Consider the following 23,097-nt stretch of genomic DNA (forward strand, 5'->3'; position numbering starts at 1 on the left):
TAATTCTTGACATGCCTTTAAAAACAGAAAAATTACTTATAAGCAAGCAAATGGTTAAGAGAATTTTTTAAAAGACTTTATTTCTTGGAGCAGTTTTAGGTTCACAGCAAATTTGAGAGAAAGATGCAGAGAATGCCTATTCCTCCACCCCTCCCCCAGCCTCCCCACTATCAACATCCCCACCAAAGTGGTACATTAGTTACACTTGATAAACCTACATTGACATATTATCTCTCAAAGTCCATAGTCTACATTAGGGTCACTCTTGGTGCTGTACGCTCTATTATATCTTTCTGAAACATTAGACTCTCCACTGTTGTCATTAGCGATTCTCCTCAGAAAGACTTGGTTATACAAACAAAGCAGGTACTTTCTTATGGAACTTCTCAAACTCTTTAATGAGCATGATGGCCTGTCAGGAATACTATCACAAGCAGCATTTCCTATACTTATTTGACCATGAGATGTTTTGTCTCAAAATCTCTCTCAGGTTCGCTGCCCTTCAGGACTCCAGTTTGGGGAACCCATTTGGAACAAGGGCAGCAGCTGTCCATACAGGGGTGTAACTCTTGGCCACCTGCAGTGGTGACTAATTAAATATAAGAGGACCCTGAATCAGTAAATAATTCCTTTCACTGTTTTTCAAGCCTACTGTTAGAATCCTCTAAAGCAGCTTCATTGGAAACAAAGAACACAGTTGCAGAAATTTCTAGACAGGCCAGTTCTCAGAAACATCATTGTCCTGGAGAGAAACATGTCAACTGGTTTGTAGTGACAGTCAATCGTTGCAGCCTACCCCCAGGGGAAAATATGTCCCACCAGCACTCTAATACCATGTTTACTCTGACCATACGGAAATTGAATTAACGTCCAATTTTGTTAGTACTATAACTGGACTGGCTTGTCATCTCAGATTAACAGTGGGCTGTTTTCTCTCTTTTGGGGACAGGATAAAAAATGTCAATACTCACTTCTCCAAGAGGAAAGGTAGAAGTCGTTCACTGCCGAAGAACAGAGTCCCAGGATATTTTTTGTATCAAAAAACCTCATTAGAAAATTTACTCAGAATCTGTTTGGGAGGCTTAATCTCATCTACCTTCTGTAAGTACGTAGCCAAGGAAGCTTAACTATGTTTATCAGTTTTATCACACAACAGGAAGGGGACCTCAGTCCCCACTCCTCTGTCTTTATGGGGCCTTTGGTGAGGAAATGGGCAGCAAGAAAATCTACCTTACTGAGCAGGAGATCTTTGGGAACAGCCAGTCTCTAAGACCTGTAACAACATGCAGGTCAGAAGGATTTCTCATGGGTTTTGGATTCAGACAAACTTGGGTTCAAATCTCAACTGCCCCACCCACTGGTAGATTCACCTGGGGCAAGTCAGTAATATTAGCTACCAGTTGTGAGAGTTTATTTTCTATCAGGCTCTGTGCTTTGCCAAAATGATCTTATTTAATACACTGACACCTCTCTGAGCTAGCCACTATCATGTCCATTTTAAAGATGAGAAAATGGAGGCCTGCTTAAGTCAAGCAGTTAGAACTCGTAGGTGACAAAGCCTGGTTATGCTCTTATCCACTGCTGTGAAAATATTCTTCTAAATTTCGAAATCTGTATAGATTTTTTTTTCTTAAAAGTTCTTTTTTCCCCTGTTTTGCTTTTTTTGGATACCAGAATATAAATATCCTGTAATCTTTCTTCATAATTTTATTGAAAAAGATAAGAGATAGCTCAGTATTGTGGATTTCATAAAGCTTCATATTAAATACACTTGAAATGTTTAAACTGAGGCCAACCTAAGACATTAAAATTTGTAGTTTCTGATTAGCACACTGCTGAGTATAATGGAAACTGGTACAATTTTGTTAGAGAACAGTAGGGCAATATGTATAAAAGACTTTAAAATGTATGCACCAATGAAATTATTTCATTTTTTTGGTATTATTGTGGATTAAATACCTTAATGATGTCCTCTGGATGGAAAAAGTATGTTGATACACACACACACACACACACACATGCGCGCGCACGCATGCACTCATGCACTAACACATACACAAGAACTATGCAGAAAACATCATAAAAGTGAAATAAAAAACAGTAGGTCTTTTTAAAAAATTATTATTATTGATTTCAGAGAGAAAGGGAGAGGGAGGGAGAGAAATAGAAATAATGATGAAAGAGAATCATTGATTGGCTTCCCCCTGCACGTCCCCTACTGGGGATGGAGCCTGCAACCCAGGCATGTGCCCTTGACCGGAATTGGGCCCGGGACCCTTCCGTCTGCAGGCTGATGCTCTATCCACTGAGCCAAACTGGCTAGGGCAAGAACAGTAGGTCTTAATGCCACTTTCTCCTTGAGTATTTTATGCTATATTCTAGAAACCTCATGATTCTGTGTTTGACACCTTTGCAAAGAACAAAAAATAAATACTTCCTCCACCTAAGGATGGAAGTATTAGGTTCTTTTGTATAAAACTGGCTTGTTCATTGTAAGGATGAATGGGATATAAGCCCACTAGATAAAAGTGGACAGTAAGCACTGTCCTGTTTCAACCTCAGCCTCCCCCAAGGATTCATAAGCACATAATGATTTGAGGTCCACATTGATTATATCTGTGGTCCCCAAAAGCTTCAAAAGATCCCAAATAATGACTGCATTTTCAGACACACAAAAGCTGAGTTAGTTTACCAATGTGTGTCCAGGAGACTGGCTGTAATAAACACAGGTCAGGTGTGAAGGGATGGAGCTTCAACTCAGACTAGAAACAATGAGCTCATGGAACATGAGCTCACAGTAAAAAAATCACAATTATACAAGGAAACATGCACCATTTTTTGAGAACCAACAACAACAAAATATCCAGCAGAATCAGATTCTCAAAGGTTGATATATTGTCAGACAAAGAATATAAAATAACTATGCTTACTATGTCTAAACTGAATAGGTCTTAAAAGATCATATAAATGAATAATGAGGTTTGAAAAAAAAAAGTCAAATAGACCATCTAGAAATGCAAACACAGGTGGACAAAAGTAGGTTTACAGTTGTGAGTATGCGAAACATAGAGTTTATTCTTTTGTGTTCATAAAGCTAGTATAGTAATCATAACCTGCATGTCTTTTTCCACATGAACAACTATAACTCTACTTTTGCCCACCCCTGAATAGTCAAAATTAACGAGTAACTGCCACGATATTTTGAATTTAATTTAAAAAGGTCCGCCGCTTGCGTCTATAGACACTTATGGCATACAAATGGTTAAAGTTCAGTGGATGAGTCAAATATAATAGATACAGTTGAAGACAGAAGTAGTGAGGTGGAAGATTAATACCAAAAAATTATCCAGAATTCAGCAGAAAGAGATAAAAAATGTGAGTGGGCTATTTGACAAGACTAGTAAACTTCTAGAAGGAGATAAAAGGTAGTGGAACAGTCCCTATTTGAAGAGATAATGACAGAACTTTCCAGAATTGTTGAAAGCATAAATTCTTCCATCCAGAAAACTCAGTGAATCCTAAACAAGATAAATACACAGAGAAATCTACAGCTAAGCAAATTATAATAAAACAGCAAAATGCCAATGCTAAAGAGATCTGAAAAATAATCAGACAAAAAGAGACAAATTACCTGCAAAGAGTTGAAGATTAGACTAATAGATGATTTCTCACTAGCAACAATGGTAGCCAGAAGATAATGGAAAATAATATCAACCTAGAATGATATATGCCCAGTGAAACAATTTTTTAATACATAGGAGAAATGAATTCATTTTCAGACAAACACAAATGCCTCAAATATATTATAGGCAGGAGGAAGGATAGTTCAGCTGGAAAAGCCCAAGATATAAGAAGAAAAGTAAACAAAAATATGAGCAAATATGTGGGTTAATTTAATTTATATAAAGCAATAGCAATAAGAACCAACCTCATCTAGATATTCAATTTAAATATGTTATAAGATATAAATAACTTAGATTAAAATACTGGACAATTGTATATAAACTGGAAGGTACATGTTTATAATGAAAGTACTCTTAAGGTATTATGCAGGGGGAGGGAGTGGTAGCTAATACACAAAGGTGCCTTCCCTCTCTCCCCTGAACCACATATCCTGTGTTTATGCCCTTGTGTAGGCCCTTTTCACACTGAATCAGGGCCAGCCCTGTGTAACCAATAGAAACCTACAGAAGTGATTTCTCTGTAACTTCAAGTCTAGGTCATAAGAAGTCTTACAACTTCCAGCGGGCCACTGGGAATGCTCTTTCTCAGAACCCAAATGCCATATTGTTAAACACTCCAGTCACATGGCCACATGCAGGTGCTTCATGTGACAGCTGCCGCTGAGCTCCCAGCCAGAAACCAGCATCAACTACTAGCCATGTGACTAAAGCATTTTAGATACTGAATACAGTGAGGTGATCCAGCCACAGCCACAGTGTGACTGCTAGCCCCTTCAGAGACCCCAAGCAAAAACTGCTCAGTTAAACACACTCAACACAGAATCATGAGAGATAATAATGAATTGTGTTAAGCCACTAAGCTTGGGGTGGTTTTTACATGTTAATTGGTAACTGGAACAAAGGGTAAAGACTTCGTTAGGAATGTATGTTATGTATAGGACAGTGATGGCGAACCCGTGACATACATGTCAGAGGTGACACGCGAACTCATTTTTTTTTTGTTGATTTTTCTTTGTTAAATGGCATTTAAATATATAAAATAAATATCAAAAATATAAATCTTTGTTTTACTATGGTTGCAAATATCAAAAAATTTCTATATGTGACAAGGCACCAGAGTTAAGTTAGGGTTTTTCAAAATGCTGACACGCCGAGCTCAAAAGGTTCGCCATCACTGGTATAGGATAATCATTAAAAGGCTAGGCAGTGAGATGATAACTTCTGACCTATAGAGGGAAATGGAATAAGAACTTTTAAACAAACTCTGAATGAAGAAGGCAAGATGGGAAGAAGAAAAATGAAATAAAATGTGGGACATGTTAATCACATAATAGGAAGGTAGAAAAAAATTCAACTATATCACTAATCTCAATAAATGTATTTGGGGGGAAAGTCTTTAGTTAAAAGATAAAGTTGGGCAGATTGGCTGAAATAGAACAAAATAAAATTCAGTCATATTTTTGTGTTTGAGAAACACCTAAGATACAAGGGCACAGAAGTGTTTACAGTCAAAGTACTGGGGGAAAAAAACTGCCAGCCAAAATCTCACTTTAAAAAGGCTAGTGTTGTTATATAAGTAGTAGACAACATAAACTTTAGGGCAAAAAGCATCATACCGCTAAAGACGGTTTAGTTCTTTAGAGAGGTGTGACAGCTTTAAACTTGTATGCTACTAATGACACCGTCCTAAAATAAAGCAGAAAGTAATAGAACCAAAAGATGAAATAGACATACCCACTTTCATAATTGGAGATTTTAAAATACCTTTCTTAATAAATGGGAGTTCGAGTAAACAAAAAATCAGTTATGATATCACCTGTAGGACAGGTAAAAATCATTGTGGGAGCAAAGAAGGGAGAGGAGGAAAAAAAGTAGAGGGAGAAGATGTGTTTTTAAAGCTGGTTTAAAATTATTCTTTATAATAAGCCAAATCATAACCAAAGGAGGCCTTTTAAACACATACACACACACACATATTTTACACAAAATATGTTAAAGTTCAAAGATATTATTCACCAATAGGAATCAGAATTCTGTTCATAGAGCAAGAAGTGGAAATTATACATACAAAGGATAATGCTGCAGAAGTTACGTTTTGCAGTCAGCCATTTGGAAATTGCAGTACATTTTCCCAATGTAACCAAGTTATTCATGGCTGGCCTCCCAGGCCAACCTACAAAATCCTATTTAATCAATAATGTCTGTGTCGTACAGTACTGTGCTAATTGTGTTATTGAACCCAACCACCATCCTGGGTTCCCATGGATAAATGCATTTTAAGTTCAAATTGGGATTCCAGGAACACATTTCCCTTGCTTCCCTGAAGTGATGGTGGTTGCCCTGTCTCAGCTCTTGCCCACTTCCTCCTCCTTCACCACCACCACCATCATGGCTGACATGCCAGGGGTCCTATGCCCTGGGCATTTTCTCACCCGAATTAGAGTGAGAACTCTCAGCATGAAGCTCTGGGAGCCTGGGGCAGGGGAGCCCAGAAGACCAGGAGCTGGAGGGAGCCTCTGCAGGGCTTCAATGAGTCATCTGGAGAGGTTGGGGGGTGCATTCTTCTGCTTAGAAGTCCTTTGTGTGAATTCTGTAATCTTGGGACCTGAGAGTAGCCTGCTACCTCTTCTCCATGATAACCAGTGCTTTGGTGGGGCCCTTGGGCTGGGTGCACCCTTAGTGGAGTCCCCTGTGGCTGTGGGATGTGACTTCCTATGAGAGGGGATGGTGGCTGTAGGCGCTGAGATCAGCATCCCTAGTACAATGTTTCCCAAAAATGCCCCTACCTCTGGTGGTACCCAAGGTGATTTGACTTGATACATGCACAAGACATTTTTGTTTTAAATGTTATGTCTTTATTTTTGTAGTTATTCTTTCTTTCTAGTAAGGGATCTGGTTTTCCATAGTGATGTAAATTTTCTATTGAAAATATATGTATTTAAGCCAAAATGAACAGGTTTAAAGACACAAAATTGGAACAAGAAGTACATTGTGTGTGAGACTGCTCTTTGGTGAGCAGCTCTGGGAAAAGAATATGCTGTCAGGAGTGGGAAAAGCAAACAGGATGGGTTGTGGTATTTCATTTTAAAAAACACACAAAGTACATTTCAATGTATGGCTGCCCTGAAAACGAGGCAAATCTGGACAAATTGACACCAAAATGTTCACAAATGTTGATTATCTATGGGGGGTGGTATCAAGGATGAGCTTTCAAATTATTTTTTCTCTTTTTGCCTGTGAGTACTTTCTAATTTTGTACTGAACTGACAATACAATGTTTGGGTGATAAATGTGTAACTGGAGAGTATATATAATTTTCTCTCTATTATCCCCATTGTCTCTTCTCCTCCTTCAGCTATATGCTATCTTCTCATTTATTCCCCTTAATAAGGAATGGATAGCTTCTGCCTTCTTTGTTTTTTGAAGGAGCATGAAAAAAAATTTCCCCCTCCAACTTAAGATACCAGTCGATTTCACTTAGCTAAGAAAGTGAAAATTGGATTTCAATTTATATACAAATGGTTCTCCATGAAGTAAAGTGTATCCTGTCTGTAAGTCATAGCTCTTGCTCTTGTGACGGGCCACAGGCCAGGGTAGCTGTGGTGAGGGACCATCAAAACGTCCCTTTGGGGCAGCCACCAGAGGAATTGGAAGACCTGCTTCTCCTCCCTTGTCTTTGCTAACTTGTGGGTTCCATTTCTGCAGGTAGGTCAGGTATATTGCTAATGCTCGGATTCCGTAAGAAGCAGTTAGCTCAGGGTTTGGAGAAATTGTTCAGAATGCTGCTGCACACAGGCGACCAACTCATCCCAGTTTGCCAAGACTTTTCTTGTTGAAGCAGTAACAGTCCCGTGTTTTGGACACATCAGTCCTGGTTAAACTGGGACAGCTGGCCACACTGACTGCACGTGTTTAGGCTAACACGGGTGTTGGCCACATGGAATGGACAGGAGAAACTTTACAGTCAACCAATTTTCCCAGCCAATCTCCAAGGGAAGGGTATTGGACAATTCAGTTCATAAACGTAATGGCTTTCTAATGAAATATAATTTTCAGTAAAAATGTAGTCGATAGTGCCAGATGTCCTGAAAGATCTATTCCCAAAGCTGGCTGTCACATTGCTTCCACCTCTTTCAATGGTTATCATACCTTATGCAGTGGTTGCTGAGCTCCAGTAGCCAAACAGGTTTGAGAAAATGACATCCTCATCTCATTTTCCGTAATCTTACATGTGTGTGCAATTTTAATCGTTTCCACAGGGAGAAGGCCAACCTTGCCATCACTCTCTGTAATGAGAGGGAGGAGATCATGGCCCATGCCACCTTCGTGGACTATCCCAACTGGAATGTGGCCAAGCAGGATGAGTGGGTGTACGTGTTCCGGGAGCTCGACAAGGAACTCCCGTGCACAGTAAGCAATCATGCACATGCTTATTAGAACTGTCTTCATTTTGAAGGGAGGCCCTGTGATTACATATATGTCTTTTCCGTCTTGTACTGAGCAGTTCAAATCACACAACAGAAAGTACATGACATCATGACAATTAGGTATGAAGATAGCTGGTGGGGAGGAAGGGTGGGTCTGTGGGTAAAAAAAAAGGTAGGTAATAGCCAGATCAGACAGCTTCTGGCCAGGCCCAGGCCATACCCTGCTGATGAGGACTGGGAGCAAGGAATTAGTGGGAGTGTCAGAACATCTGCTTTCTGGTCTCCACCCTGTGCTCCGAGTGTCTGTATCCAAAGTTTTTGATGTAATGGAAGGGCACCTTCCATCTGCATATTTGCCTCTGTAATAATGATAACAGCCTCAGATTCCTGTCACACTGTAACTTTCAAAGTGCCTATGTGGACTACGGCTCATGTGATGTCTTCTAGCTGCGGGCATCTGACAACCTGTTGGCAAATAGGGGCCAGGTTAGCAGTTCCCACGGAGTTGGGCCCAGGTGACTGGTGCCACATCTGAGCCCTTCCTGCCCCCCACCTGTCAGAGCCAGGCCTGCATCTGGTCCCCATTTCTGTGGGCAGCACACTTGCCTGTCAGTGGAATTCAATAGCATGTCCCCAGAGCCCTGGGGAGTGTCACTTGAGTGCATGAGTGAGTTCACCTCCCACAAATGCATGCATACACACACACACACACACACACACACACACACACACACAGCTATGCACACACATGCACACTCAGCACATTATCCAGCACATATTCAGCTAGTTGGTGTCTTCCCTTGCCTCTTCTCTACCTCTTCTCTCCTCACTACCCTGTGCACCCAATTACCATGGTCAGAAAAATTATCTCAAACTTGGAACTAGTGCAGAAAGATTCTTTGAATGCTTGTATCTGTGATGGATTTTCTATTGACTGGGCTATTTTACAATTCTGTAAGAACAGTGGTTAGCATATGGATGTTTATCCATTTGAGATGTAAATCATTTCTATCTGGTGGAAGAAGAGAGAATCTCAAAGGTTTCGGCTATGGTCCAGTAGGACATTTACTATTTTATATCATACCCAGCAATATTTTAAAAATATTCTCTCATTAATTTTGCCTAAAGTAACCAGCATCTCAAGTGCAACGAATCATTTTTTATCATCTCAGTGGTCACCCATAAACTAATGAGGTGACCATTGAGATGATAAACCAAATTCACGGTCCTTCTCAAGCCGTTTTATGCCCTAGTGTTCTAAGGCACACGCCATCCAACAGCAGGGGAGACCGAGGCACGTGATGTGCAGGTGGCCCCAGGCCACCCATAAACTTGCTCAGGAAACAAGGAACACAGCTAGTCTGTTGTCCTGACTTGGGCGCCAGCACTACCCTCCCCGACTGGCCACCTCACATCATCTCCCGATTTGAAGATTTGCCCATAAACACAGGGGTACTGAGTTGAGCAGACTAACCCGTGGATATATAGACCAACTGCTCATTATTTAGGCCACGTAAGAAGTCTTCAGAAGTTCCAAGACATAGCTCTTTAAAAACTTGACAGATTTAACCTGAAAGTCATGTTAGGATCTGGCTACTTTGAGTTTTCAGCTCCCAGGTTTTCTGAATCCCAAGAGTAATATTTGATTCTGACTCTGGGAATGTTGAACAAAACAAGCCATTGGACTCATAAGCGGCATCTGCCTTCCATCCTTCAAATTCATAAGAGACTCTTTCCCTCGTGTCACTTGAATAGAGCAGCAGCTGCTTACTCAGGAGCCCCGGGGAAAGGGTGATTGTCTTTCACGTGGCATCGACACCCCCGAGGACAAGACTACTGAGTTAATAATCGATTTCACTCCCCTGCAGGCACCTCCCTGCCCACAGCCCGTTTGCGGGGGCAGGAATAAGAGCCAGTTGCACTGGACTCATTTAGGATCCCTGTTACCTTGAATAATTCTGAGCTAGGAGGACAGAAGGCGGTGAGCAGAGTACGGGAGAACACTCCAACACTGCCTGGGCGTCTCGTCACTTTAGACATAAAATATCCACAAACACAGTGCTGCTCTGTGTCTGTGACCAAACCCCCCCTCATACCTCCCACCTCCCACCTCCCACCTCCCACCTCCCACCCTGCTCTAGCATAGCCCAGATGCTCACTCAGCCTTAGTTATGTTCTCTTTTCTTCTGCAGCCTCTGAACACATTGTTCATGCACCTCTTTGTGGCCGTGGACGAGTTTTCTACTGGCTGCTGCAAAGAGATAATTCGGTAAGTGGCCGGAGCCTTGCGGACGGTGACCTGGGGGCTTGGCAGCAGCACCATAGACAAGACACATTAGTGCCAAAGTGACATGAAAGAGACCATGTGGATGCAGTCATCCCTCGAGAGGGACTGGTTCTAGAACTTTTGGGGATACCTAAAGCTGCTGTGCTCAAGTTCCTTATATAAACTGGCACAGTATTTACATATATTCTACACAATCCTCCTGCATACTTTAAATCAGCGGTCGCCAGCCATTCGGACCTCACAGGCCACCAGTGGTCCACGGACCACTGGTTGGCGACGGCTGCTTTAAATCATCTCTATGTTACTTATAATACCTAATACAATGGAAATGCTTATGTGACTATTGTTATACTATATTGCTTAGGGAGTAATGACAAGGAAAAAAAGTCTGTACATGTTCAGTACAGATGCAACCATTGTAGGCCTAACTGCATAGTACACGTCAGCAGCAATGTAACATTTTTAAAAAAATATTTTTGATCTGTGGTTGATTGAATCCACAGCTGTAGAACCTGTGGATATGGAGGGCCTGTTAGTTTCAAAATATCTTTCAAGGACATGACACCCTTTGAGGTGTAGCATTTATGGAATAGCAGTGATATTGCCGAAGGAAAACCACAGGTTAGGATGTTCCTAAAGTTTTCCTCAGTCGCATCTTTAGAAATGTTTATTAACATGACAGACTGTAGAAGCATCCTGAATAATAGGACATGCTGAAATATGATCAGCGGGGCTCCCGGGTGACGTGATGTGTCGCTGACAGCCTGCACAGCCATTGGGAGCGGGGCTCAGCTTTCAAGTCACACTTGAAATGCCACACCAGACCTTCCAGATGCCAGGTCAGAGGTTAATATTTGCAGAAATCTGGTGTGCTGCGTGAACGTGGCAGCCTTTATTCTTTCTACCTCCGTGGAGCAGATAGAAAAGGGCTGGGGAGCCCAAGGAAAAGTAGAGAAGAAGAAGAAACTACCTGGAAGATGTTCTTGCCTTGGCAGGCAGGGAGCAAAGGAGGGCAGAGGGAGGTTGGAACACCTCATCCGTTTAGTGAAGGCATTTGTCTCAATCAGGCGCCAGCTGAGGGGATTGCTTGGTTACTAACACTCCCCCGCCCTCTCTTTCCCTGGCCAGGTCTGTGTTTAAGGCGGTGCCAGAGCTGCACTTCATCTTTCTCATCGTGCCGGCCTACATGAGCCTCGGTAAGGTCTGCTCGACTACCTCAGCCCCGGTCGGGAACAGGAAACTCATGTTTGAATGGGGCCGTGGTGAATGGGAAATAAGGGTGATCTCCAGGTCCACAATGTACACCATGCCTCTATGCCTCTAGCACGTAAAACACCGTTGAGAATGGGAACTACACTGTGTTTGGAAGTTCTAGTTATTCCCTGGTAAAACGAGGCCACATTTCTCTGTCTCTTGTGATTCAGGCATAACTCTGATAACTGTGTTTGACCAAGTGGGGAGCATTCCGAATCTGACCTTTAACGAGGACTTTGCTGTGCACATATGTCACAGGCACAGCCATTACCCGCAGCTGCACGTTCGCAAAGCCAGGTAAGGCGGGAGCAGTGCCTTTGGTCACCTAAGCTTTACCCTAACAGTTCCCTTGGGAAGAGTTTTTAAATTGTCAGTTTTACTGTAAGTAGGTACAGCTTGGATTAAATTGTTTTGGAATACCCATGAGCATGACTTCATTTGAAGATGTCTACAGTGCCTCTTGATGACATATTTGTGGAACTAAATGTCTGATGAGACTCATTTGGTGCTGTGTGGCCAGCAAAGTTGTAGATTTACTACTTAGGGGTTTCTGAAAACACAGAGTTTTTTTGTCCCGTGCTGAGTGAAATCACTTTAAAATAAAACAAATCTAAAAATGAATCTGCCTAAAAATAAATACATAAATAAATTAAATAAAAATAAATAAAAATGAATCTACCTATTTGGTTTTCCTAGTAGAGCCCACTTATTTTCTGGCATTCAGTGGGTGACGATTCTGTTGACCCCAAAGAGGGGTGTCTTAAGTCGAAGGTCTGTACCATGAGTGGCCCACAAGACATGCCCCCAAGCTCAGCAATCTTAAGGAGAGGGCTATGCCCGAGTCTGTTTGCCAAGGAGGGCTGCAACCCCATCTCTCATCCTGCAAGGGCTCCTGCACTGTGGCCTTACCGTCCTCTCATCTAGAGGTGGGGTCTGTGGCCCTCTTTATCTGGGCCAGATTGTGACTTTTTTTTTTTTAATCCTCACCCGAGGATATTTTTCCACTGATTTTTAGAGAGAGTGGGAGAGAGAGGGAAAGATAGAAATATCGATGTAAGAGAAACACATCAATTGGTTGCCTCCTACACACATCCTGACCAGGGCCTGGGCTGGGGAGAAGCCTGCAACTGAGGTAGGTGCCCTTGACCGGAATCGAACCCAGGACCCTTCGGTCTGCATGCTGGCGCTCTATCCACTGAGCCTAACCGGCTAGGGCCAGATTGTGACTTTTTCAACCCATACAGCATGGTGGAAGGGAGGCTCTGTGATTTCTGAGGCTAGGTCTCTTGGGAGTTCTCTTGGGACTCTCATTCTGGAGGGAATGGGGTGTAGACGTCCGACGGCCCTGAGACCAACGTGCCGGAAAGGCCACATCTTGCCCTCGGGTCAGTGGGCCAGCGGGCTCCTGCTGACAGCATTGGCTGACAGCCGTGTGAGGAAGCCAGCAAGGACATCCAGGCAAGGAGAGCCCCCCTGCATCTGCAGCCCAGCCAACCTGTGACGGTGGAGCCCTGAGAGACCCCAAGCAAGGACTGCCCGGCTGTGTCCCCTCAGAGTTTTGACTCACAAAGTTGTGAGCAAAATAGAAGGGCTGCTTTGAGATGAGAGTGCATATGAAAGCATTTCACTAGAGTGGTTGCTTGGCTTTTATCAGTGAAGAATAAATTGGATCTTCTTGGGCCAGTTGTCATATTTGATAAGTGCTCCATTTCTGTAGAAAGTATTGAATTAAAATCTTAAAAACCTGAGACCTACTTTTTTTTTTTTTTTACCAGGCATGTAGTATTACAGCATAATTGTTAAGACTCTGTAATAATGACGTGAGGTAGATATAGATTCTGATCTTGGTTCTGATACTAACTGATGGGTTCACTTAAAAAAGGAACTGGCCTCTCCAGGCCTCAATTTCCTCTCTGTCAGTGGGTGTAAGCACAGTGCCCACTGGGTTGACTGGGTGAGCTGATGAAAATCTGTTCCTTAGCACACTTCCAATCACCTGTAAATGCTTAAGGAAATTAAATATTGTTATTATTATTACTATTATAGTTATGTGGGGGAGAGAGAACCACCCTCAATAAACTGTGCTATGTAGCTTGGAAGAGGTAAAACAGAAAGGGGTGAAGACAGCTTCATACAACCTTCCCACCCCCACAAAAAAAAGGCTAAATGTCCATCAACAGTTAAATCTTTACATTTTCAAACTGGCACATCCATACAATAGATACTACTCAGCAGTGACGTGGAATGAAGTACTTATCACACAATGATAGCATGGATCAATGTCAGAAAGGTTATGCTGAGTGAAAGAAGGCAGACATGGAGACAAAGGCCATATACTGTTGATCCCACTTTTACGATGTACAAAACAGGCAAGACTAACTGTACAGAGAGAAATCAGGCCAGTGGTTGCCTCCAGTGGAGGGAAGAGTGAGACAGGGAGAGACATGATGGAATTCTGGGGTGATGCCAATGTTCTGTATATTGATTGTGGTTTAGACAGTTGTCAAAAGTCATCAAACTGTATTCTTTTCAAAAATATATTTTTATTGCTTTCAGAGAGGGAGAGAGAGAGAGAGAGAGAGAGAGAGAGAGAGAGAGAGAGAGAAACATCAATGATGAAAGAGACTCATTGATTGCCTGCTTTCTGCATGCCCCACACCGGGGATCGATCTCTCAGCCCAGGCAAGTGCCCTGACCGGGAATTGAACTGTGACCTTCTGGTTCATAGATCAATGCTCAACCACTGAGCCAGGTTGACCGGGCCAAACTGCATTCTTAATATCTATGCATTTTAGTAAATGTTTCATAAGAGTGTATATGAAACCATTTCACAAGAGTAGTTGGCTTTTATCAGTGAAGAATAAATTGGATCTTCTCAGGTCAGCTGTTGTCATACTTGATAAGAGCTCCATTTCTGTAGAAAGTATTGAATTGAAATCTTAAAAACCTGGGACCTACTATTTACCAGGCATGTAGTATTACAGCATAATTGTTAAGACTCTGTAATAATGACGTGAGGTAGATACAGATTCTGATCTTGGTTCTGATACTAACTGATGGGTTCACTTAAAAAAGGAACCGGCCTCTGAATCTGGTCAGGAAGGTTGAGTCAGAGTTCAGTCAGAGTGACAGGATGAGCAAAGGCATGGAGACAGGAAAGCGCACGATCTATTACCAGGCAGGTTGGCAGGTACAGCTACTGTTCAACGTATGGGGAGAAAGAGCAGGTTCTGGATAGAAGTACTGTAATGGGAAGGCTTTATCTTGGAGCCAGCAGGGAGCACTGAAGAAGAAAGGCATGATATGCTCTCTATGTTACTAGGTAACTGCTTTCCATGTGGTCAGTGGCTTATAGAGGAGGAGCACAGAGCAGCCGGCTGGAATTTAGGCCTTGACAAGTCAAAGAAATCCGGGTGGTGGTGGGGGAGTAGATCAGTAAAAATGCAATTTGGATGGAGAAGTTCAAGAATGAAAATGAGTTAATGATAACTCAGGGTTTTGGGGAGCTGCTGTCAGGGTTCATTAGCTGAAAGTAGAAATAATAGCATTAGATGGACAGGAGAGAGTTGGAAATACAGGTCCTCTCATGAGTGAGGATATCATGAGAGAAAAGGAGATTGTCCAGTTGAGGGGGAGATTTTAAAGTGAAAAGTGCAGGATATTGAAAGATGAAAATGAACTGCTACTGATAATAAGAAAGAAAACTGGAAGAGAGGGGAAGGAGTGTGGCAGAAGTCGTGTGGCAGAAGTCAGACTCTTGAAGTGGCAAACAGTGAAGGGCAATTAAATCATTTGAGTATAAAAGAGAGGCCATTGGATTTGGAAATTTAAAAAGACACAGATGAGTTGAGTAAAAGTGATGGATTTCTAGCCAGACTGATCAAGAAAAAGAAAAAGAAGACAAACCATCAATACCAAGAATAAAAGAGGGGACACCACTCCAGGCTCCACAGACATTAAAGGTTGGGGAGCACTGCAACAACTGTGTAACTTCAACAATTTAGAGAAAATGGGCCAAATCCTTGAAAAACACCAACTACCAAAACTCATTTGAGATAAATTAATAACTTGGATAATTCCATATCTATTAAAGAGAAGTCAGGCGAACTTGGGATGAGAGGGAGGGTGGCTGCCTGCCTGACACTGGCCTCTCCCCGAGACTGCAGCCCCAACCCCACCTCATCCTAATTTGCTTCTCTTTTTGTCTTATTCTTATGGCTCTGGACTCTGCCTTCCCCAAGGTCTTCCTTCCAAGCTCCTCCCCTTGGCTCCTCTGTGCCAGCCTTGCCCACTCAGTGCCCTACTTCTGACCACTTCCTTGGTTTGGGGACTCATCTTGCCCCTCCCCAAAGGGCAGGGTTGGATACTGTTAATCAAATGTCAGTGAGCTGAATAGAGGTAAGGAAGTTAAGACAAGGTCATACTCACTGCTCTTTAGAGAAGTTTGGTGATGAAGGGAAGCAAAAGGAGGGAGGCAGATGTTGAACGTTTTGCACACAATATAAAGGGATTCCATTTTTACTCTTCCTGTAAAGCATTTACTTTGCATTCTGAGATCCAGACAGCATGTGTCTAAAATAAGATTACCGAGGAGAATAAGTTCAGATACAAGTTATTCACTTAATTTAGAACAAGAAGAAAATTCCTCATGGAAAATTATTTTTCTTTCTTATTCATAGCTAATTACTCACATTGTAATTCTCTCTTTATAAAATCCTTCGGATTAGGATATAAATGCTAATTAATACAAGCCAAACACATTCTGAAGAAAAGGAATTTTGTGAGTGAAATAACATTTTTAATTGGTTTGCTCACACCTTACAAAGCCTCCTTTCTGATCTATGAAGTTTCTCTTGTTCGTGTCAGCACAGGTAAATTAGACCCTCCTGCCCTTCAGGAAAGTATAATTTAAGAACATATGATCATGGGGGTAGGGAAGGACGCACCAGGAAAGGATTATGTGCTGTCAGTCAGCATTGTAAATACAGTGGTCTCCTCCCCTTATCCCCGGGGCATACAGTCCAAGACAAAACCCCCTGCCTACTACCCTGATAGTACAAAACTCTATACTATGTTTTCCTATACATACATACCTATTGTGAAGTTTAATTTATAAAGTAGGCAAGTAAGAGATGACAACAGTGACATAATGAAATAGAGCAGCTGCAACAATATGCTGTAAGAAAAGCTGTGTGAGTGGGGTCTTTCTCTGGCCACCAATCTAATAACTGAAACTAAGTGACTGTCGGACGGGTTAGCGTGTACAGTGTGGATATGCTGGACCCAGGATGACTCCCATCCGGGGCGGGGCGATTTCATTCTGTTACTCACAGTTTAAAATTAATGAACTGCTTATTTCTGGAAATTTTCATTTAATATTTTGGGGCCCCAGTTGACTGCAGTTTAACAAACCACTGGAAAGCACAGCCACAGATACTCGTAAAGGGTGAGGGGTACCACTGTCACCAAAATGGCTCACTCCTTTTTTGATGACACTGATTAACCAAATTAGGTCAACATCATTACTACTTAAAATAGATGAAATAAAACTTAGGACTTTTAAAACATAAGGTTGGTGGGTTTTAAATACTAACTTTTTACCTCCCAAAGCATCTATTTTTATTAAGCATTTGATGGCCTCATGCTTTTTAGGAATCTACCTAAGCTTGACTTCTGAGCAATTTCATATAAATGGACATTCTGATGCTTACGTCATGAATATCCTCAAGCCTTCAAAAAGAAGGGGTAGAGCAGTTAGGAATTTCACCATCCGTCTTTGGGAGTCCTGGTACCCAGCCAGTAGAATTGGTTAACAGTGCAGGGGCCTCTAATTGGCCTTGAATATGCTCTGAAGTCACGTAAGGTTTCAAATTCTTTGTAATTTTTTTTACAATGACATTTTCCAAGGAGTAGAAGCTAAACTGTTATGAAATTTATTTTATTAAACTGATAAAAATCCATTTTAAAGTGAAGTGGAATAAGTTTAGGAATGGTAGATTTGATTTTTTGAAAGACCACTAGAGGTCATAAGAGATCTTGGAAAGAAAAAGGTGCTTTGTTTTGCACATCTAAGAAAAAATGTGTCAACTGGAGTTTCTCCTTCCCCAAGTTCAAACCGTATTCATGGTAAAAGGTTGATTTAGCTAAAATATACTGTTGTTTAGCACTACCACTAAATTGGATCTTCTACAAATTATTTTGCTCATTCATTGATTTATTTTTAAAAAAATCCTCACCCTAGGGTATGTTTATTGATTTTAGAGAGAGGGAGAGAGAGAAAGAGAAACATTGATGTGAGAGAGATACATTGATCCTTGCCTCTCACATGCACCCCAATGGGGAACCAAACCCTCAACCTAGGTGTGTGCCCTGACTGGGAACCGAACCAGCAACCTTTCAGTGTATGGGACGACGCTCCAACGAACTGAGCCACACCGGCCAGGGCCATTCATTGATTTCTTAAAATATACATATGCGCACACGCACTCAGGCTTGAAGAAATACGATATTCATGGCATTTAAAGTGATATCAGAAGCACTTCTTCAATGCTACACTTTTAAGTCTAGCTAATGAAATGCAAATCCTCTCTGGATGTGCAAAATACCATCAGATAGGAGAGAGGAGGCCCTGCCAATATTCTGAATGCAAAGATGGCCTGCTGCTGCTGCCGCGGCTGCTGTCATAGTCCTTCAGTGTGAACCTTCTATCTGTGAATTTGCAACGGTTTCTTTGCTGGCAAGAATACGTGCACCTCCTGCACTGGAGGGAGGGTTTCCTGTAGGTTTTCCTCCAGGGTTGTAATTATACAGCAGAGTGGACAGGATGCTGAGGCGTTGAAGCAGTCTTGGTCTGCCTGTCACTGAGAGACTGTGCCAGCCACCTGGGGAAGGTCTGTGGAGTCCAGGCAGCACAGTGCTCCTGCAAGCCCAGCTAACCGACACAGTGGGAATGACGAGTGAGTGTGTTCTTTCTTGTCCCTACCTCCCAGGGAGCCAGTGAGAGCCATCAGGTCCCTGCCACTTTTCACCTGGCCTTCTCTTGGGTTTAAGGGACCTCCATACCCCAAGCGAGGTATGGTATCCTTGAGAGGCTGTTGATTTTCTTAAGCTTTGGATTTTTACTCCATTTTCATCTGGCATGTTTCTCAGAGTCTGATGGACATTTAGCTGCCTGAGCAATCAATTAGTCTCTACTCTATGGGATGGGCCTTTTGTTTCCTCCAAACAAGTTAAAATGAAATCTCCTCTAACGGATTACGTTAACCAGCACATGGTTGCCTCCTCCAAGCCTTGTCCTGAACGGAAGAAATAAGGAACGCCGCTTTTCACTCAGAGAGTGGTGCCATTCCCATTGTACTTGATGCTGGTGAACTGCAGCCTTCCACAGTCACCAGTCATCACTGCTGACACGCTGCGCCTCAGGTGAGGGGCACCTGGCTCTCCTGTGCAGAAGGAATTCACAGGAAGCCCTGGCTCTGCTCCTGATGGCAGGTGGTGCTCACTGCGGAGTTGATGGATGGATTGTTTTTGGTAGCCAGGGTGCTTTGTTTCTGTGGGGCTAGACTTTGTCATGTGCCATTTGAGACTCTGTGAGGCTGATGTCATCCTTTATCATTAGCACTGGGGGCTGATGCAAGATCATAAATTATCAATTACCCCAAGGAATGCATTTAGCAGAACAAGTTCCTTGGTACCCATTTTGGGGAAGGGCTAAGGGAGAGACTCTTTAGAACGCCACAATTTAGGTGATTCCTCTTATTTTTCCCAGAAGAACTAGTATTGAGGTATGATTATGGATAACTTTGTTAATGGGCTATTGAGGGCTTATGATTAGTCTTACAACCCTGGGTCTCTCTGAACTTTTATTCCTGATTTTTATATCCATGGGTTAATATTTTTGTGTGCATCATATAGATAAGGCCCTGTACACAGTTTGTTTTGGAGTTCCCTGGGTTGTAGCAGTCTTGATCAACTCAAAGTGAAAATTATTAGGATATTGGGTTATTTCCCCATAATTTAAAATAATTGTCTCTTTACTAAATATTGATGCAGATTCTCATAATGTTTGAAAATGGATTTGTTGGCTATTCTCTCTTAGAATCTTTTTTAAAAGCTAATATCATCCAGGACTCATTACAGAGTAAAGCCACTTCTGTTAGCATCCTTTTTTTTGTTATTAATCTTCATCCAAGGATATTTTCCATTGATTTTTAGAGTGATAGGGGGGAGGAGAGACAGAGAGAGAGAGAAACATCGATGTGAGAGAGACACATCGATTGGTTGCCTCCAGCAGGCGCCCGACTGGGGGCCAGGGATTGAGCCTGCAACTGAGGTACATGCCCTTGAGCAGAATTGAACCCAAGACCCTGAGGCTGATGCTCTAGCCACTGAGTCAACAAGGCTAGAGCTGTTAGCACCCTTTTGGCAGGTTGCTAAGTGGGGAAGCAAGTGGTTTCTGGAACTCTTTCAGCTGAGGTCCTGGGTGCTCAGGTAAAGTCAGTTGACAGTGATTCCTGGCACGGAACAGGGGTGTGTGAAGTCTCCCAGGAGCAAATGCTGCTGGGGGCTTACTGCCTGCCAGAGACTGAACTTGAGGGTGTCAAGTTCACCCTTGCATCACCACATTGTATCTTCCCCTCTATCCTTGCCCCTGTCCCTTTTGTAGATGCATAATGTTGAAGTGACTGGGCAGGTTTCTCAGCAAGTGGAGTCAGAGGCTGAGTGGAAGGGCTGTGGAGCTGCCCGCACGGGGCTGTGGGCTCACTCCCAGATACGCCCTCTCAGGCCACATGTCTCTCACCTGAAAAGCAGGCTTAGCTAGGGCACTTCAGTGCACGCGGAACACTGGACAAAGTCCTGGCATATGATAAGGATCCCATCCATGTTGGCCATCGTTGTTGCACCTGCACTGCAGGCTACAGTGCGTGCAGATGTGAAATGTAAGTGAAGCCAGACACTGGTTAAAGTGGTAAGGACAGATTTTAATCAGTAATAACTATTGCCACAGGGAAAAGAGTTCAACATAAACTGAATTCAACTTCAATTTGTACAGAGGTGAGTAGGAGTTTTAAATGGAGAAGGAGGAGTCCATAGGGGCCCAATAGGATCAGGGAAGGGAAAAATTATATAAAGTGGGAAGGGGGGCTGCCCTAGCTGGTTTGGCTCAGTGAATAGAGCGTCGGCCTGTGGACTGAAGGGTCCCGGGTTCAATTCTGGCTAAGGGCACATGCCTGGGTTGCGGGCTCGATACCTAGTGTGGGGCGTGCAGGAGGCAGCCAATCAATGATTCTATCTCATCATTGATGTTTCTATCTCTCTCTCCCTCTCCCTTCCTCTCTGAAATCAATAAAAATATATTTTAAAAAATAAAGTGAGACATATTTGTAATACCTTAACCAATAAAGAAATTAAAGATAAAAAAATAAAGTGGAAAGGGGGGATTGGTCCAAGTGGAAACCACCTGAGTTTGCTAACTTGCATTTACTGAAGTTAGACTCCCCCCCCCCACCCCCCAGAGACAGGGGTCCTATCCACAGGTGTCGGCTGGAACAAGCAGGACATTTTTTGGCGGCCTTAAGCATTCTCCGGGAGACACTTTAAGGGGGGCTAGGGTCATCCTAGGGATGTAGCCATAAGGTTTTAGAAAATATGTTAGTGTTCATTCAGGTCTTTACAGGCTAAGGTTTGGCCTGTTGAGAAGAGGGCTCAGAGTGTCCTGGCCAGAGTTGGGTCAAGGAGAGTCTTCGTCACAGAACCACCAACACAGAACTCTGCCTTGTCCCCGAAGAGCATGTTCCTGGGCTGGGAATGACCTGCATTGACGTTAACACCAGACGTGGTCAGTGAGTACCCAGTGGTGACCCTGTCATTGGGTTTCTAGGACAGAAGGCTAGAGGGTGTGAGGTGTAGGTGAGCCTTGAAAGATGCTGGAATTTGGAATAAGTGAGGGGTCAAAGTGCTGGAGAGGAAAGGAGGGGGAAGGAGGGAGAATGGTGAGGTCCTCTTCTAAGAACAATGAATAGATCAACTTGTTTCATTGTTGGTGCTGAGGATGGAAAGATGGAGGCATCAAAAATGAGGCTCAGGGCTCTAGTTCATCCGAGAAACAGTGGAGACTGGCAAAAGCTTTTGAGTAAGGGAGTGAGGTGAAGAAAGTGGGATTTTAAGCAGATTAGTGATAGTGGATGGAATGGATGAGTTTATTCCTACCGTGGCCAAGGGGCAGCTAGTGCAATAACTCAAGCTTTTGTAGTGAGAACCTCTTCCATGAATTAATCAACCTTCTACAACTGTTCTTATTGACCCTTCCTACCTAAGTAATAATAGTGTTAATGATAATAACCTGTTATTATTATTATTTTAGCATTTACTGCCTTTCTGACAGGTGAAAAAACTGTGACATAGGTTAAGTGACTTGCCCAAGGTTACAGCTATTAAATCCAGACGCAGGCATTCTAGCTTCCCAGCCCAGGCTGTGACCACCACACTGTATGGTTTAATCTCCAGTCTTTTCAAAAGCGCTCCATAAGCCTTTGACACATCTACACTAATAAAAGAGAAACATGGTAATTAACGTACGTCCGCTACCCTTCCCATTGGCTAATCAGCATATCCTTATGCAAATTAACTGCTAGCCAAGATGGCGGCCGGCAGCCATGCACTGAAGCGAACAGGGAGGCTTGCTTGCTCCAGTGACAGCGGACTCCAACGTTCCCCACCTGACTTGCCGGCCTCTCAGCTGCAACTCTAAGCAACTATGTTGCAAATATAGAAGCTAAACAAAACCCTAGAAACCGGCTTTCAGCAGCGAGGCCTCAGAGCTAAAGCTGGCCCAGAATAGAAAAAAAAAGAAAAAGAAAAAAAGGAGCAGTTGGGAGCTTCAATCACCCGCCAGCCTGAAAATGGCCCTCAGCCCCTCACCCAGACTGGCCAGGCACCCCAGTGGGGACCCCCACCCTGATCCAGGACACCCTTCAGGGCAAACCAGCCGGCTCCCACCCGTGCAACAGGCCTCTATCCTATATAGTAAAAGGGTAATATGCCTCCCAGCACCGGGATCAGGGGAGCAGCGAGGGCTCCCGGCACCGGGATCAGCATGACAGGGGGCAGTGCCCAAACCCCCTGATCACCCTGCAGCTCTGTGTGTGACAGGGGGCAGGGCCACAACCTCCCTATCCGCCCTGCTCTGTTCGTGACAGGGGAAGGCACCCCAACCCCCTGATCAGCCCTGCTCTGTGCCTGATAGGGGGGGGCTCCCCAATTCCCTGATCGCCCTGCGGCTCTGTGTGTGACAGGGGGGAGTTCCCCAACCCCCTGATCGCCCTGTGGCTCTGTATGTGACAGGGGGCGGGGCCACAACTCCCTATCTGCCCTGCTCTGTGCCTGATAGGGGGGAGCTCCCCAATCCCCTGATCGCCTTGCGGCTCTGTGTTTGACAGGGTGCAGC

At 43.3% G+C, this 23,097-nt stretch overlaps 1 protein-coding gene across 1 annotated transcript in view; it reads left to right on the plus strand.

Annotated features, from left to right (window-relative positions):
• Positions 1-957: 957 nt before the first annotated feature.
• Positions 958-23,097, plus strand: part of CFAP61 (cilia and flagella associated protein 61) — a 231,046-nt gene continuing 208,906 nt past the window's right edge. The window contains 6 exon segments of the mRNA XM_023761280.1: positions 958-1,038; positions 1,040-1,101; positions 7,943-8,093; positions 10,303-10,379; positions 11,526-11,593; positions 11,822-11,948. Coding sequence (XP_023617048.1) covers positions 958-1,038; positions 1,040-1,101; positions 7,943-8,093; positions 10,303-10,379; positions 11,526-11,593; positions 11,822-11,948 — 566 coding nt within the window.

Source organism: Myotis lucifugus, unplaced genomic scaffold (assembly GCF_000147115.1).
Source record: "Myotis lucifugus unplaced genomic scaffold, Myoluc2.0 scaffold_205, whole genome shotgun sequence".
Taxonomy (NCBI): Eukaryota; Metazoa; Chordata; class Mammalia; order Chiroptera; family Vespertilionidae; genus Myotis; species Myotis lucifugus.